This window comes from Mastomys coucha, unplaced genomic scaffold (assembly GCF_008632895.1).
Source record: "Mastomys coucha isolate ucsf_1 unplaced genomic scaffold, UCSF_Mcou_1 pScaffold6, whole genome shotgun sequence".
Classification (NCBI taxonomy): Eukaryota; Metazoa; Chordata; class Mammalia; order Rodentia; family Muridae; genus Mastomys; species Mastomys coucha.
The window spans coordinates 116,482,777-116,501,364 of NW_022196912.1; the positions used below are offsets into that span (position 1 = coordinate 116,482,777).

An 18,588-nucleotide genomic window follows, 5' to 3' on the forward strand; every position below is an offset into this window, starting at 1 on the left:
TAGACTGAGACCAGAAGAGATGCCCTGGGGAACAGAGATTGGCCTGCAGGACAGGGAAGGGAGCGTGAGGGCCCTCACGCAGACAGGATAGATCTGGAACAAGAACACAAGGGGAAGACTTAGAAAGGGACAGCAGAGACAAGGACACACAGTGCCCACATGGCCAGAACTATGGGCTGGGGACAGTGTAAAGAGGCTCAGGACTGCCGGGCAGTGGTGGCACACACCTTTAATCCCAGCACTTGGGAGGCAGAGCAGGCAGATTTCTGAGTTCAAGGCCAGCCTGGTCTACAGAGTGAGTTCCAGGACAGCCAGGGCTATACAGAGAAACCTGTCTCAAAAGAGGCTCAGGACTTGTTCCAGTCAAGGGCTGGGGAGGTGGTCTCAGCCACATATCACCCGGGGAAACTAAGAGTTTCTATGGCAACCACCTTCCAGGGCCCTGCAGAAGCAAGATGACTATGGAAAGTCCATTTCATCAAGGGCAGAGCCATCACACTCGCTGGGATGCAGAGGGGCTCCCAAGTCTCTCAATTCAGACTCAGAACCTCTCTTTCCCAAAAATGTTCCTGCCCTCTGGAGATCCTTCAGTCGCCTCAGGGGGTGACCTGGGCCTCTCCACCTTCTCATTCACTTGTGCACTCCTGGGAGTCCTCCCCTAGGATGGAAGCTGAGGCAGGCTCCCTCAGGGCTGGACATCTGGGGAGGTACTATGCTTTCCCCTGGAGGGCAGGGCCTGTTGCCTGGATGCTTGGGGACCTTTGTGTCATGCAAGAAGTGGAGCTGGCTGTGTAGACAGGTAGTGGCCCAACCACCAAGAAGGGCCAAGGAGAAGTGAGACGCTATCATCATAGCATTCACACAAGTAACCAGTGCTCACCCCACAGACTGGGACAATGAGTGTGGGGGGGAGGGGGCTTCAGAGGAGACACGGTACGCTCTTGAAATATAGGGGCTCACCGTGAATGGGCCCAAGGGTATGATAGGAATCAGAGCAATTCAAGCTGGATTCAAGTCCACTCAGAGAAGGTAGATGTAATTGAGCACTTTCACCATTCAGTCCCAAAAAAACATGGAGCCAGGAGGTTTGGGAGATCAGCAAACAGCTTTTTTTTTTTTAAAAAAAAAAAAAAAATGTTGACTGAGAAAAAGGAAAGACAATCCCACATGGCTACGACAGACCCTAGTGAGTAGAAAGTATGGCCTGTCTACCAGGCACATCCAGTGCTGTTGTGGGTGGGAGTAGGCCCAGCTGATGCGAACCTGGTGCCTGGCAGCATCAGGTACTACCAGTCCTACTTGGCACCAAGAGACAGCAAAGGCAGGGTTCAGCTAACTTGGAGTAACCTTCTGCCAGAGCCTTCTCTTCGGTTACTAGCCCTATTGTTCCCTATAAGAATCCAGCATCTGAGAAGGCCAGCACCTTGGGCCACGTGGGTAGTGGACCTGGGCATTCCAAGTGGTGGGACATGGCCACGTGGTACTAAGAGGCTTCCTTGAACGCTGGGGACCCTAACTCAAAATTTTCTCTTTCCTAAGTAACATCCTTAGAGTCTGGAAATAGGGAGCTGTCCCGGGAGGTGTCCACCAAGCCCAAATCCATCCTTCCCAAGTGAACCTACCCTTCCCAGAGGAATCCATAACCAGAGAGCCGTGGGAGCAGATGGCCTGGGTCACCTGCCCCCATCTGAAATGGTCAGGGCGCCGGAATAGCTTCTCTAAGTCAGTATGAGAAGAATTTCAAGTACCTCCCGAAATTCAAGATAAAACTAAAGATACCAAGAAAGCAAAGGGTAACATGCCTTGGGCTCCCAATATCAGCGCCTTTCAAACCAACATAGCCAAAACAAAATGTGACAACCAAGATGCTGGCAGGGATGCAGGCCCCATCTGGCCCTCAAAACCTGTCAATGCTGGTGACAGTCTCCCCATGCTCCCCACCCCCAACCTACCCTCTGCTTTCCGAGACCCATGTGGCTCATGACTCATCAGACTCAGCCCTGGACCAGCTGAGGGCTCTCCCCAAGGAACACTGCTCTATGCTGATGCTCAGGGATCATCGCTAACAAACTGCCTTCTCTCCCACTCAGTACCCGGAGAGGCTGACAGGTCGGGGAGGGGAGAGGCTAAGAAAAACCTCTCCATGCAGAGAGGGATTAGGGCTGAAAGACACTAGCTGGCACAAGGGACCAGAAGAGACTTACCTGTTGCCATGGGGTGGGGGTTCCAGTGTCCCAACAACAGCCACTGAGATGCTGGGAAAGCCTTGGGACACACAATGCCTCCCTCTGACAATGCCTCTGTAAGTTAACAATGCTCCTTTTCTGCTAAACCAATGACCCCTGCTTATCAGAGGAGTCCGCAGGGCCAGGATACCAGACAAGGGGACCCTAGAGACTGCTACCCTGTTCCCATACCCCCTGGGTGGTTACTGCTCTGGATCCTGCCAGCCCCAATTACTGAGAATTGGAGAAGCTCATATCTAGAGCAGATCTCCTAGCTACCTGTTTTACCCTGAAAGAAGCTGACAGGAGAGGGTAAGACGATCACTGCTAGCTGGGTGGCGGTGGCACACGCCTTTAATCCCAGCACTCAGGAGGCAGAGGCAGGTGGCTCTCTGTGAGTTCGAGGCCAGCCTCAAACATGGGTCTACATATCAAGTACCAGGACAGCCAGAGCTACTAAGAGAGACCCTCGTGTATTTTGTTCAGTTTTTGTTTTTTGTTTTTGTTTTTTTTTAAAAAGACCATCACTTTTTCACAAAGGACATCAGATGCCACCTGCATGGAAGGGTGGGGATGGGATCTACAACACTGACACAGATGGACAGGACAAAATTAAACATATGCCTTCCTTTCAGAGATGGCTATGAACCAAACCCATACTGACTTTCAATAAAAATTCAAAGTCGACTAAAAATTATTAAAAGTATTTCAAGACCCACAGAGGTTGGGCCTCATGGTAGAAAGGAAATGGCAGCCAGAGACTAAAAGCCAACTTTTAGCCAACTAAAAGTCAGGTTCTAGGGCCTGGCTCTAGGCCCAAGTAACCCAGGATACCCTCTGTGCCTACTTGTGGTCATGTTGGCCAGTCCCTTGTGACCCCAATGAACTGAAGGCCAAGCTGGAACTCAACGCACAGGGTTGAGATTCAAACCCAGCTTCCAGGTAAGGGCAGATCTGAGGGCTGGAGCCAGAAAGGACTCAGGTGCCACTTCCTCTACAGGCCTAAGGCTCAGACCTGAGGCTTCTCCTGGGTTGTTTGACAGAGTCCCATGCCACTGTAAGGAAATGCTACTGTAAAATAAATGCTTTTTCCTCGTTATCAATTTAACTCACAGCTGTTATAAGGGGTCTAAAACCCCCACGTACCCATACCAAACAGTCAACTTGATTTGAGACATTTGGTAACATTTTGTTATACATCCTTCCAACTCTTAATTTTAACCGCCACCCCACCCCCAAATGGGTTAGGGGCGCCACTTTCCAATCACAGCTATAAGGAACACGTTCCTAAAGTGCTACCAGCAAGAGGTCAGTACAATGTCATTTATTGAACCAATTCCCACCATTTAACATTTAGCCGCTTCCAACTGTACAATTATAATAACACAGGAAAAGGAAATTACACCCATATGCCCTTGTGAGAGGGGAAAGGAGAGTGGAGTGAGTTTAAGACTGAGAAAGCACAAAGGATCAGGCTCAGGCAGGCACCTGAAACCTGGTCCCAGGGGAAAGGGGCGTCTCCCTCCAGGGCAGGCCAGAGAATAAGGCTCCCTGAGAATTCTTCCTAAAAGTCATGGGCTATTTCCTGCCTTTTTTCCTACCTGAACTGAGGTGGCATTCTAAGGAGGATGTCCCTCAAGTTTGAGAGGATTCTCTGACACCCCTCACCCCAGATGTCACAGTATGTCACCATGCTTAACACCACAGACTTTCCATCTCTTACCCAATGAAGCCAAGGCTCTGGGTGCCAGAGTCTAGCGCCCACCTACCTCTGCCTTCATGCCTTGCTCTTTGCTCATGGTTGTGTCCAGGAGGGTTGTCCCCCAACCTTACCCTCACCATGTCTCCTCTTGTCACCAGAGGAGGAGGGTCTGAAAAGGGTGGGCTGTCCCTCCCACTCAGACCTTAGGTCTATCTATGAATCCCAGCAACGTTGGCTTCTTTTGGGGCTAAACCGCCTTAGTTTTAAAAACTGCTATCTTCATTATCCAGAGAAAAATACAACACAGGATTCATACCCACTTCACAGACTAGAAAACTGGGGACTTAGAGAACACACGTGAGAGGACATGGGGCCCAGCTGGGCTCAGACTGGTTTCGTGAAGCAAAGCTTTCTTTCCCCTGTCAAAGTAGGGTCTGAAGGCCCATAGCTCTCTGGAGGAGGACATGACAGGAAAGACAGCTGTTTGCCCACCAGGTCTTCAGAGTGAGTTCTAGGTTAATCTGAATACACAGCTTCTCCACCATTCCTGCCCAGCCATCTCGCTGTACCAAAGTCACCAGGTTCCCCCAGACGCCAGCACGCACACACCTGCGTCTGTGGCTTCAGCATGCGGCTCCTCCCTGCTTGCTGCTTCCTGCAGCTCTGAGGGCCATTTAAATGCCCCCTGCACTCTGGGAAGCCGGAAGCCGCTTGGCACTCCCCAAGCAGGAAGTGGCTCTGTGCCTACCCTGGATCACTGCCACGCTCACTCTCTGTGACCATCACCCCCGGGTCAGGCCTATGAAGTGGTGGGAACCAGCCAGGCTTGGGAGGCAGGGAAACTAAAAACAGCCCTGGAGGTGGCATCTGGCTGGCTGGCTGGCCTGGGAAGAGAGAGTTACTAACTTCCCAAAGCTGCATATCCTCACCTGAACGAGAGGCAACTGAGGCCCACTACACAGATGACGCTGCAGGTCAGGTGAGGCAGGCACCCCAACTCCTGCCTCCTGTCCCAATCCATGTAGGAGTGCAGGGCCAGCAGTCCCAGCGTGTGGCCTGACTCAGAGCCCAGGCTCCCCAGTCATCTGTATTCACTGTGAGGAAAGAGATTCAAAGAAGCTACTGGGCCAGGGCCAGGCTACAACTAGCAAGCCGGGATGTGAGGGGGTCGGACCCTGCTCCACGACCTCAGTGAACAAATGAAGCCCATGAAAGGAGCAGTCCTCTGCATGCGTGGATGCCGTGCTCTCTCACCACACTGGACACGGTCCAGCCTCTTCCGTAACTTCCCTGGGGCTCTGAGTCCTTGTACTACAAAATCCCCCTTCAAGCATTTCCTCCTTCAGAAACCCTTCCATGATCCTCCCCGCTGGTTTAGAAGCAACCCTACTCTCTGGATGGGGTACCCTGTGCACAGCAAGTGTTATTCTAAAATCCTGGGGGTTCAGCATCTGGGGGTGTAAGCAACTCACCAGGCTGGCCTGAGTAACAAAGGGCCTCACTTGAACAGTACTGTGCAGCTCAAAAAACAAAAACAAAAACAAAAACAAAAAAACCAGGAAGCCAGAAGAGGCCTGCTCAGAAACCAGGCCCTGCCACAGAAGCCAGTGGCCCAAAATGTATGGAAAATTATTCCCAGCAGCAGCCAGTGAGGTCCATCGCCCTGCCCAAATCCAATCAGTGTCCACCATTCTTCACCTACAAGTTTCCTGTGCTGTAGAGACACCACAGGCGTCCTGAAGAGCCATCTGAAAACAAAGGTCCTATGGGTCTGGCCTCTACGGCTAGAAGTAGGAGGGGTGGGGGGGAAGACTAGAATATAGAAGAGAATGCTTGCCTGTAAATTGGGAGGGGTCAGATGCTACAAACCCCCAAATACAGTGCACCTCTACTACAATCCTTGCCCATGTCCCCTAACCCTAAGCTCCAGGGAGCAAGACCCCCATCTCACAGCGTCTGTGTCCCCCACATTGCACTGAATGCTACGGGTGCCTACAAATGATAACAACGATGTCAACCATCCCACACCGTCCTGAAGTACTACGCTGAAGCCTCACAGATGTAATATCTATTCCTCTCATGTGCTGGGCATGGTAGCACACACCTTTAATCCCAGCATTTATTTGGGAGGCAGAGGCAGGAGAAATCTCTGAGTTTGAAGCCAACCTGGTCTACAGAGTAAGTTCTAAGAGAGCCAGGGCCTCACAGAAAAACCCTGACTCAAAAAAAAAAAAGAAAAAAAAAGAAAAGAAAAGAAAATTTTTCTCTCTTTATAACACCCAATGCAAGTTAGTCATTTCCCCAGTTAAGGATTTAACCTTCTAAGAATGCAAATACATGGGGCTGGTAAGATGGCTCAGCGAGTAAGAGCATGACTGCTCTTCTGAAGGTCCTGAGTTTAAATCCCGGCAACTACATGGTGGCTCACAACCACCTGTAATGAGATCTGATGCCCTCTTCTAGTGCGTCTGAAGACAGCTATAGTGTACTTATAATAAATTAAAAAAAAAAAGAATGCAAATACATGTCCTGGATCTCATAGTAACAACCCAAGCTTCAAACATGGGCAACAAAAAACAGACACCATTGTCTACTATACTACTCCCAGTCCCTTTCTATTCATCTGTGGCTAGTAACGAACACAGGTCCTCTTCCTCCAACCTAGATGCCTGGGTGACCCGATACCACAGGGATGCTCATTTTCAGGTCCCTTGAGGTCCCCTTGCTACACATCCATCCATTTGCCAAAAAGATGGAGTGTGCAGTCTCACCATTTTGAAGGAGTTAATAAAACACATCCTGGACAGGACAAGAGGCAAGGCTAGGAACAGAAACAAGACAAGCTGGGCCCTTGTCAGCACCAAGGAAAAGACCGAAACTCAAACCTGCACCCTCTCCATCTCCCACTAGGGCTGCTAAGCCCTGCAGCTTATGGGCGGTCAGCTTGGATAGGGAACTCGGGAACAGAGGCAGGAGCTGGTGAGGCACAGCAGGGTCTCCTTTCCCCTGGGAGGAACAGAACTTTAGTCCTCTCTCAGACTTGACTTCAAGTGCAAGCTCTCATGCAGCCATGGTTAGCTTCCCACCAAAGCCTACACTTTGAGGAAAACCTTTGAAGCGGCTTGGCATCAGCTTAAATATTGACATAGGATGGCAGAGAGGGCCACAAAGGCGTGAAACAGGAGCTCAGTGGATCACACAATTGGGGTGTAAGGTTGCAAATCTACCCCAGTGTGCACAAAAAAGGGTTCACACTTATTCTTCTGACCACTCTAAAACTCCAAACACCCACAGAGTCACCCCACTGATCAGTTTCTCATTTAAGGGCGACTTCCAAAAGGAAATCCATGTACATCTGGCACACAGGCAATGATATCTGGGTGCAAAATGCCCTCTCCCAGATGAACAAAGGGCACCAGAAGGATGTGCCCACATGCGGACTGTGTGTCCACACCTGGGTGGCCTCAACTAAGCATTAGGCAGTAAGTCCCATCTGGGCTCAATGGAGATCTGCCATCTGTGACCAATGAACCACGGGGCTGCAGGGCTGCTGAAGCAGGTCCAAGCCACAAAAGGGGCACCCTAAGCCACAGCCTCGACCCCGCAGCAAAGAGTTGGCGACATGACTGAGTCCTGCGGGGAACAGTCCTGGAGGGGAGGAGCCGCCCAAAGTTCTTGTTGCATTGCTTGCTAGTTCTTCTTTCTCTCTCAGTGACCCCAAAATGCACCTTGCTACCACCCTGGTTGCAGCTTTGTTCCTTAGGTATTTCTAGCCACCAAATCTGCTAACCCATACTCCTGCCCACACCCAAGTATGCATCAAATGAAAAGCCACCTCTGTCGAGCTCATATCCTCAACTACAGGCCCTCTGGTGGGCAATCAGCCCGTCGCTTCTCTCTTCTGCTGCCTCGTCACTCTGGAAGTCACAGCCTCAGAAGACCCGGAGAACACCAACCTGAAATGACCACGTCAGACACGGCCATGAGGCTGGCCAGCGTAAGAACAGAACAGCTGGTTCACATGCTGGCAATGAATTTAAAGAAAAATGTAAAAATGTTTGGTAGGGCAAAGGCCTGGCTCCATCTGAGTCTCCAGTCTGTGAGAGTCCAACCCCTTCTGCACAGAAAGGGGAAGCTGAGGCCCAGCCAAAAGGAAGGGGACAGTGACTAAAGAAGGCTGGTAATTACTGAGAAAGCCAGCATAAAAACTTAACTCACAACCCTGGCCAGTAACGCTGAGTGACTGCAGAAGGACTGACAGCCGAAGGATAGACTCTACAGCTGGACTCACAGGGCCCTGCAAACACAGGACCCAGAGCCACCTGTGGTCACTCATAGTATTAAGTGACTGAGCACCACCATCTGGGGGCCATAGATCCTGGAGGAAAAGGGAAGGAGGAAGAGGAGGGGAGGAGCTGCCCAAGGAACACAAGCTCGACAGAGTATGAAGAGGGGTGTGGCCTCTGTCCTCAGTCCAGCCAGAAGAGAGCCCCGCTAATCATGAAGCCACAGCAGTTGACTCTCTGACACTTGTACTCAGAGTCCAACCCCAAGTCCACCCCCATTAGGCCGGGGCAGGAGCATTCAAAGACCCACCCTGGTGAGATCTAGCTAACTTCAGAGTCCTAAATTCACAGTCCATGCCTAGAACCTTTGCCTAAGCCGAATGCCCAGCAGCTCACATTCCAAGTCCAGCAGTAGCCTGCCAGGCATCATGGCCTAGCTAGTCATGCACAGAGAGCACAGAACCACTACCCAAGGGTAAGGACCAAGTCCCTCTCTGGTCAAACCTCAAGGCTTTGCCAGTTGTTAATGCTCAGCCTCGCGTAGTCCCACTGAGTGCTGGGCCAGGTGGCTAGCCAGGAAGCCACAGGGCCAAGTCAGTGAAGCCTTTTAATTCAGCTCCCCTGAGGCCCCCAAAGGGCTCTGCTGAGGACAAGGAGGCCCGAGTTCCCTATGCCTCTCCCACAAGGCTCTGCAACCAATGACTAGAACACAGGACACAGAAAAGCAAAGAGTAGACACTATAACGCTCAAACCATGAAAACACCAGGGTCTCTGCCTGCATGCCGTCAGTGAACTGGGTCAGAGGACCAGAGACAGAACTAACTTAGGAATCATGTCTCCATCTTGGGCAAAAAAAGCCAGCCCACCTTGGGTAAGACCTGCCAAAATACCTTTCCTCCTGAAAAGTGTTCTCACCCACTCAAAGATCTTCCAAGGCTCCCAGTGCCCTAAAATAGGACACGGTGCTCCCTCCAGCTCCCTGTCCTTACTCTCGCCTCACGGCTTCCTACAGCAGCTCACTCCTCTGGCCAGACTGTGGGCACCTGGCCCCAGGCTCTCTGCAGTGCCACCAGCCCTTCCATTGGAGGGGTCCCAGAGCACTGACACACCGATCCCTTCCTTCCCAGGGTACTATGAGCTCAGCTTCTGGGACAATCATTAGCTCAGACCTGAACACTCTTGGGGCCTGTGCTCAGGATCTGAGGCATACATAATGCAGCCTGCAGGACATCAGCCCAGGGACATTACAACCCCTGCACAGGCTGGGGGCTATTTCCATCTCCTATTTTGTAGGGAAGAAAGCCACAGAAAAATAACACTAACTCAGGGCCCAGTGGTAGCACCAGGTTCTAAATGGGGTGGGCCTGGTTGCAGCCTCTTCTCCCACATGTCACCCCATGCGTTCTAAATAAAAGGAAACTGTGAGCCATGCCCTTGTAACAGAGGTGATAAGGCCAGCATACAGGAAGTGGTAAGGGTGCAGAGCCCAGGTCATTTCAAGAGCCCAGGCTTTTAACAAGAGCTCTGATGCCCCACCCGGGACCTTCCACAGAGGGCTAGGTAAGAAGAAGGAAATAAAACCCCAACAGCCAAATGTATCATCAATAGAGTGCCCAACTGGAGAGGGAGAACCTGGGAACCGGGATCTTCCCACCATCTCCGTGACCTGTACACCTGCCTCATGGCGTCTTCCCTGCCTTTCGAGGTAGATGGAAAACATGTCAATAAATAAGAATATCAGCGAGGGCTCCGTCCGTTTCCAGCTCTCTGATGACATCCCCTACCCAGGCTCTACTGCAACAGCACTCTTCAAAAGAGCACTCATAAGGTACACGTGTGTACACACACGCGCACAGCACCAAGGCTGGCCGCTGTCCATGCCTCAGCCAGTGAGGACAGGGTGAGGTTGGGGGTGGCACAAGAGGCCTCTACTCCATTGGGCTTTCTTCTTCCATCTGTCTCCTATCTAACCGCCCTTTTCTAAGTCAAAGGATTAAAGTGGATTCCAAGGCAGAAGAATGGGAACATGGGCTGCTCTCATGAAAGAAAGATTACTCTCCCCGTGCTGGTGACCCCTCCCACTGCTGCTTCTAACAGGTCTTGAAGCTGAGGCCTGCTGGCAATGCAGTTCCCTCAGAGGGTCTTCCTCCCCGATTTAAAGGCATATAAGTCCAGGTAGATATGTGATCCAGGCTTGGCCAAGGACAACATCACATCACAGGGACTAGTGACTGACACACGGGTTGAAAGGCGTCCCCCAGCAAGACAAGCTGAAGTCCTCACCCCCAGCAGCTGCCTATGTAACTGTATTTGGAAACAGGAACTTGCAAATATCATCAAGTTGAGGTAAGTCAGGTCATCAGAATCACATCACATGCTAATCTAGGTCTCCTCAGAAAAAGACAGACAGGCGAGGGCTAGAGAGATGGCTCTGTGGGAAAGCATTTGCCTGGCGGGCACAAGGACCTGAGCTGGATCCCCAGAACTTGTGTGAAAATTAAAAAAAAAAAAAAAAAAAAAAAAAAGGAGATGGTGCTTATAATCCCAACTCTGGGGAGGCAGGCGGGAGGCCTCAAAAGGAGGTAGCCAGCATTCCTAAGGATAATACTCAAGGCTATCCTCTGGCCTTGGCCTCCCCTCTGTCCCCTCTCCCCTCCCTTTCTCTCTATCCCTCCCTCCCTCTTCTTAAAAGCAGTGAGTATATAGGCCTACACACAAAAGATGGCCAAGGGAAGACAGGAAGGCGGAGACTTTAGTTCTGTGCTGCCCCAGGCCAGCAAACCAAGGAACCATCACATCTGTAGCTGGAGGAGGAGGAGAAGGACCTACTCTAGGAGGGTTCTGGGGCAGCCTGGCCCTGTCAACACACTGACTTCAAATTCCCATCCTCGGGAGCTGAGCATAAGCTTCGGTTCTTTTCAGCCTCAGCTGAAACCTGCCAGATCAATCCGAGCCAACCACCCTGCCAGCCCCAGTCTTCAGCTGAGTCCTGGCTCAGAGAAGCTGATAAGCCAAGGGGATACAGTGCTGGCAGCCATCTTCTCATGACTTGGCAAGGGCTTAGCCAACATAACTTTCTCAGCGAGCCTGAAGAAATATTTGCAATGAGACGATGTGCGTCTTTACTGACCTGAAACCCTCTGCCCCGTCTCTAGACCTTCTCTAGACCTCGAAGTGTTTGCTGATGCTCCCTTCGCCTTTCCACCTATGCTCAAGCCACGTGTGTCTGATGCCCTCCAGGGTCTTTACACTTCTCATACACGGGCATAATTTGTCTCTATAGCATGTCTAAAGGAGCTTGACACCCAGCAGTCATCCCCCAAAGGACCTAAACTGTCCACACTAGCTCTGGGGTCCTCAGTGCCAGGTTCTCCATGGCCAGCAACGCCACCCTTCAAAGTTCTGCTTCAGTGATGGCTAGTCCTCATCCTGCTGATGCTCTTCGAGACAGGGTTTCTCTGTGTAGCCCTGGCTGGCCTCCAACTCAGAGATCTGCCTGCCTCTGTCTCCTCTGCTGGGATTAAAGGTGTGTGCCATCACACACTATTAATATAACAAAACATAGTTCCTCCAAGCTCAGAATGATAAGTAAAGAGGTGTTTGATTTTAAATGATGACCAAAAGCAGCTTCTATCATAAAAACAAAGTTTTGGAGGTGCTTCAACAGCCTGATGCCAGCAAAACCTGAGGATTTTTTTTTCAAGCTTCCATTCTGCAATGTTTACCATGGTTGACTTTGGTCCACTTCATGGTAAACATGGCTGACGGCCACAACTCCCAGCAGGGCACTGGGAAGGGAGAAGGGGATGTGGCCAAGGAGCTGTGCTTTTTGTAAGACAGTAGAGGCTCTTTTCCCTGCTATCTCACTGGTCAGAAGTGGGTAAAACAGACCACTTGGTGCAAGGGAGACTGTCTGCATGAAGAGCCATCCAAAGCTGTCCAAAGCAAAAAGGGGCAGTGGAAAATGAGGGTGAAAGCAGGCTGGGAAGCGAAGTCTACAGAGAACAGGGGAATCGCCAGGCTTAGACAGCCCAGCTGTGCAGGACACTGAAGAGGGTCATGAGTTCAAGGCCTGCCTGAGCTACAGAATAAGTCAATGACTGCTTGCCTCAAATTTTTTACAAAAGGATCAGAAGTATATAGCTCAGAGCATTTGCTTAAGCGTGTGCAAGGAAGGTCTTGGGTTCAATCATTCACACTGAAAAAGCAAGCAAGCAAACAGACAAAAAAGAGGAAGAGTCTATTTGCCTTTTGAAATTCTTGAAAAAGAAAAATCATTCTGCAGCTTCTAAGTTGGCCCTAGGGTAAAGTAAACAAGTTCACAAGAATCCTTTCCCAATGCCTCTTCTGTGCCTGGACTCTGCCAGGTCCTGAGGTGAGTGCCAGGAGCCCACAAAACTTGTAGGGAGTGCTTGCAAGGCCAACACAGGAAGCACATGGCAGCCAGGGGACAGGGGAGTTGCGATGCTCTGTGCCTGGGTCTAGAGAAGAAGGTGGTGTGCCGAGGTAAGTTCAGGGCAGCATGCAAACAGAGATATCGTGTTTCTGGAGTGGTCCAACCTGGGCTAAGGTACCTCCAAGACCAGGCACCCCCAATATCAGGGGTTTGCAGGGAGTGGTGGTTAAACCCCTTCCCCAGAAAGCAGGTCCCAGAGACCTCACCCAGTCCCAAAAGGTCTTTGTGAGGAATGCTTCCCTGGACAAAGCAAAAAGCCAGGGGCAGCAGGCCGGAGGAAGTATGCTCCCTGCCTTAAATAGAAGCCGGCCAGGGCTGGTGGAGAGTTTGCAGAGGAGGATGGGCTGTGGGCTAGGGTGCTTTAAAGAAAGCTCAGTGGTTTGCTGTCCTACCGCCTATGCCAGCCTGTAATGCAGAAGCAGGGCTTGAGGCTGCACATCTTACAAGAGATATGAGGTGGCTCTACTCTCTACCACATCCCTGTGACGGGCCCGGGAGGGGGAGGGGCGCGAGTGGCTGGGTGGCTGAGTGGCAGCTCTTCTTCTCCTGCAGGCACAGAAAAGTACCTACCACTGTCTTATAGGCATTGCCCATGAGGCCACACACAATAGCAATTAATTAAGCAACACACCACACATTCCAAAGGATTCTCCAAGAGCCCCAAGGCGAGTAATATAGGAGAGGTTCAGAGACTGAGCCAGCACTGAAGGGTGACAAGGCACAGTGCTGCCAGCCTCTAAATGTATTCAAGCACACTCGGAGGGCCTGCCTGGGCTCCTGTGAGCTTCTTAGTTCCTTGACACAGTCAGAAATGTGGCAAGTCATGGTATGGTGGCTAGAGAAAGATGGGGTCAAATGAAGAATGCGGAGAGACTACAAGCAAAAGGGACATGAGAGGAAGCCCCCTCAGGAGGATCTGTGTGGGAGAAGTCAAAATGCTTTGATCTAAGTATCCAGAAGGTGCTGAAGGAGACCCCAACTTCACCCAAGGTCTCCTCACCAACGTGGAAGTGCCTGGTGGAAGACAGTGAGGCAGTCTGTGTTATCTCTCTGCCAGGGTGAAATGAGCAATGAGCCAGTCACACCACTGACATCACCCCCTGGGGTATGACACCAGGTAGGCTGCAGCAGACTGCTCACATGGGGAAAGAAGCCTTCCATCCCAGAACCCAACCTCCACACCAGTGGGTCCCATGCTTTCTGACTGCAAGTCTTTCTTGACAGAAAACACAGCATGGAGATGTCAGAGTACAGACAGATCAAACGCTCTCTGTTGTAAGAAAGGGGTCACACTCCAAGAATGGGTGCCTCCTCCAGGACCCACAGTGTGCTTGATAAGAGTCAAGGCTGAAAACCACCATACGATCCCTTCTCAATCCCCTAATCAATGAATTTAGAGAGCACTTGAGCCCACAGACTCCTCAGCTTGTTGGCTGGCTGCAAAGCCAAACAACTCCCCAGTCCCTGCCACCACCCACACAGGGACACACTTCCATGTCTCTCTGTACAGAGAAGTGTCAAGAGCCACCACCTACTACAAGAACTGTGTCACAAGAAATTCTACCACATCCCAGGCAGGAGAGTACCAGCCCCCTCACCCTTCTGTAGCCAGAACAAATGTGGGAGGAGCCCACATCCTGGCAGGAGGATGCCAAAGAGGCAGCAGAAAGCAACAGAGTGCTGGGTGCCAATCCCAGTTCTGCCCTTCAACAGCTCTGTAATCAAGTGAATCTTTCTGAACTTCGGTGTCCACAGCCAAAAGGTAGGACAGCTCAATGTCCTTAGTGCTTGCAAGACTGGATTTGGGTTTATAGGAAGGATTTTTTTTTCAAGTGCTTTATAAAGCACTCCCAAATGTTAGCTATATTTACAGTGATTTTATTGCTGGACTCCCAGGAGCCGACTCGGCTTCTATTCAAGGCCTTTTGTGACTGATGCCAGGCACCCTCACAGCGGCTGGGCTGAGGGAGGGGGCCGCTGCTCTCATGGGACTGCCAGACCCCGGACACTGTGAGGTCCAGGTCTCGAGAATTCCTGGCTCCCACCCCTACTCAGGAGGGCCTATCCAGAGTAGAAGTTTTATCTGTCCAGGTGGGAGTGACAGGGGTCCCTAGTAAGCACCGAGATGCCCTAAGAGAGACTCAGTGGGCTGGGGTACACCCCAAGTCTCACCTGACCTCCTGATTCAGTCTGCCCTGCCACGACTCCCCCCAAACCAAGTCTCCCGGGACTGGTGGCACAGGAAAAGCCGCTGGCTTGGTCCCCTACTAAAAGCAGGCAAGCTGGGAGAGGGCTGGCTTCTAAACAGCAGGCCTGGGAACTTGGGAGGCAATGTAGAGGGAGATAACCAGAATGTGAGCCTGTCCACTCCGGCTGCTGTCCTGCAGCAGGGCTGCTGAGATGTGCAGCATCACCCTTACCTGGAAGCAGTCAGAGACCCACACCATGAGCCCTCTCTGCAGTGAGGTGCAGAGACTCTGAGAGGAGGAGGGTGGCCACCATGTAAAATGTGTACTCTGGACCTTCAGAACCACACTCAGCTAGTCTGCACCCTCCCTTTGGCTACACAGCAGTCAGAACCTGCTGGGAACTTTAGGGTACAAAAATACCGGGGTGCTTTCCACATAGCAGCAGTCTACTGGTGCTCCCCACCCCCCAATCCTTCTTTAAATGTTCTTGGAGGGAAGCAGGCATGGAAGATTCTCAAGACGGAGGAAGTGCTCTATAGAACACTAAGGTGGCAGGTGTGTGCCGCTACAGTCCGCCGCCCATGCCCACAGGCACAGCAGTACCAGGAGTGCACACTGATGCCAGCTGTGGACTCTGAATGGCAATGATGTATCCAAGAAGGTTCACTGACTGCAACTGCACTACTCCACTAGGGGAAGATTCTGGTAATGGGGGATGTACGCAGCAGGGGATATAGCAATTGCAATGATACACTACGTTCTCTCTAATGCTGCTATTTTGTTTTAATCTATTTTTTAAAAATCCCCCAGGTCAAAGGTTGCAGATGTAGCTCCATAGAGACTCTATCAGTTATGCATGAAGTCCTGCATTCGGTCCCCAACATAAAATAGGTGTGGTGGTACACATCTATAATCTCCAAACTTGGGAGGCAGAAACACGAGAATCGGAAATTCAAGGCCATCCGTCATCCTTGGCTAACAAGTAAATTGAAGGGTAGCCCGGGCTACAAAAGATCTTGTCTTAAAAAAAATGAAGTAAGTAAAAGCAATCTCCCAGGTTAATTCTGTTTGTGTGTGGACAGGACAATCAGGTTTCAGAGACAATAGGTAAAAAGACCATCATGACCTCTGAACTTGACTGGGACTCAGCCAGGCCCAGGATAACACAGAACACGCAGGTTATGTATTCAAGAGTGCCTGACAGGGATGTGAGGAGGCATCTGCTGCATGGAATGAAACATCAACTGGCGACCTCAGCTCCTGCCCAAACTGCTTTGGGCTGGAGGCCGGACTGATATCACAAGAGGGAATTGTTATTACCCACCATGAAACAGAGCCCACCCTCCCCAAAGTAGCAGAAGTCACTGGAACACACAGATCCCTTCGTCCTGTAGATGCTGCCCATTTGCTCCCAGCAGGCACCAGGCTGGAATCCAAGCTGTCCCCCCTGACTAAGATGTTCCCTTCCTGTCTGCTGAGAGCAAGGATGCCCTGGGGCTGAGTCTTGATGAGGGGAGAGGCCCTCCCAGCAAGCAGAACCCGTGTTCTGATGGTGCCAGCCGTGTGAGAACCACCAGTACAAACAAGACTATTCGAGAACCATTGTTTCAGATAACCCACCAGTACAAACAACAGAAAACAGCACGCACTCCAAGGATGGCCATGCCTGGATTCTCTATAAGCCTTTTGCTGAAGTATACACATGTGATAAGAATAGAACTCTGTTCAGACCCCAGTACCACAAGGAAATGAAGTGGTGTCTTTTAAATGAAGGAGGGAAAGAGAAATCATGTATGTAAGTGGACACCCAGGTCCAAGACTGAGACACAAATATTTGCAGGTACCTTGTGTTCCCATTCAGCACTCTCTCCCTGTGGTGGTCCACCTCTGGCCTGCCTCTCATCCCCAGAGCACAGATCTGCATGCCCACCACCTTCCCCTACACGGAAAGTAAGCTGCGGACACTCGCTAGCTTTGCGTCTCTGTTAGATTCATCTGTGAGAATCAGCTATGGCAGCAGCCAGTTCACCCTCACAGACACATCCACTGCACTCTTCTGATTGTCAAGTCTTTCCCCTGAGACAGAGTCACAGAGTCAGAGTGACCAAGCCACTCTCCCAAACCGCAGTCAGCCCCTTACCCTGCTGGGACCCCCTCAACATCCCCCCAACCCCATACATCAAATGCATTCATTACTGTTTCAGTCTCTTGCCCTGTAAGTCATGTGTGCTACAGAAAGACAGGGTTCTTTGCTGTATTCCATGGACATAGCTTGGCCCAGGACAGATGCACCAGTTCTGGCTAGCCAGAGGAACTCCTGCCTTCATGTGTGCACACAAGCACACAAGCAGAGAGCTTCACTTACAGGGTCCCCAGGTTCCTTCTCCTCCAAGAGTCCTGCTCAAAGATGCTTTGTTAGGCCCCGGCTGCCAGTGAGGCCTCTGTTGAAGCTGAGGGCCCCCAGCCATTCTTGCAGCTCCTGGGACACAGAGAGAGAGCACAGTGGCTCTTGGGACAAGTCCAGACTCAGGTCTCCTGACCACTAGATGGTGGCTGAGCACCCAGGAAATCAGTAGAGCACCCATTTAGGGGAGGTACACTGAGGAAGGTTGGGGACTAAGACGGAGACTGGGAGACTCTGCTAGTTGAGGTACTCAGGCCTCAGGGTGGGGGCTCTGGAGGGGGGGCTTCGCGGGGGGCTCTGGTAAACTGTGCCCGACCTGGCCTGAGGGTTCCACAGCAGTGGTATCCCTGCGGCTGCTTATTCCAAAGTTCCTACAAAGAGAAGGGCAGACAGTGTGAACACTCACTGGGACTAGACTGGATGTGGAAAGGCTGAAGGCAAGACTCATTCCTGGCAGAGAAGACTGAAGAAAGACTACAGAGTATGGTAACAATGGGACTAGGCAAGGCCTTGGGTCATCCGTGGCAGTGCGGCTTCACCATGCCCATACTGAGAAGGTCCCTAGGTTACACGAGCCAGGTACCTATGGAGCCTGAATTCCTCACTGGTGAACGGACAGCACACTTGTTGGTCCTAAACCACACTGCAACTGCAGGGGCCTGAGGGTGTGGGGGGGGGACAGACCAAGTTGACAGGCAAAGCGCCCACCAAGGGGAGGGGAAAGAGACAAGAGGGACAGAGTTGGAATACTATCCGGCATCTTAAGTAGTCCACTCACTCCAGCCAAGGCTGGCTTCAGCAACGCTTTCCACCCAGAGCACAATCCAGAACCTTCTACACCATCTGAGAGCAAGGCCTCTGCTTCTATGCCTCAGACCCCAGTGTCACTGTGGCAACGGCCCACAAACACGGGGAGCCCAGGCTTCAATACTACAAACAACCCTGACAGATTCAATAAATATAAATGTACTACAGCAATTTGTGGGGAATTTATGAGAAATTAAAATTTCAACTTCAACAATAAACAACCCATTTCAGAATTTGCCCCACTTAAAGTTAAATAAACTGCATGCAAGCATTTCTGGAGCTTGAGGATGTGAGGCTAAAGCAGGCCTGGGAGGGAATGGCTCACGGCCCTCCACACCAAGAGCAAGCACTCTCCAGTGTGCATGTGCCGCTCCTCTGCAGCCTCACGGCCCTCCACACCAAGAGCAAGCACTCTCCAGTGTGCATGTGCCGCTCCTCTGCAGCTTCACAGCCCTCCACACCAAGAGCAAGCACTCTCCAGTGTGCATGTGCCGCTCCTCTGCAGCTTCACGGCCCTC

General features: G+C 51.4%; 1 protein-coding gene across 6 annotated transcripts in view; it reads right to left on the reverse strand.

Moving 5' to 3' along the window:
* Itpk1 (inositol-tetrakisphosphate 1-kinase) overlaps window positions 1-18,588 on the reverse strand; it is a 140,666-nt gene that overhangs the window by 73,128 nt on the left and 48,950 nt on the right. The window contains exon 1 of one of the 6 annotated variants that reach the window (XM_031355382.1): window positions 7,884-8,033. The exons of 4 other annotated variants lie outside the window; for them this stretch is intronic. Coding sequence is in view for 1 of the 2 variants with exons in the window: in XM_031355380.1 (XP_031211240.1) it covers window positions 7,763-7,777 (15 nt within the window). In the remaining variant the exon portion in view is untranslated. Of the gene's footprint in view, window positions 1-7,762; window positions 7,793-7,883; window positions 8,034-18,588 lie in introns of those variants that run through there. One more of the 6 variants, XM_031355380.1, reaches the window with a different exon arrangement.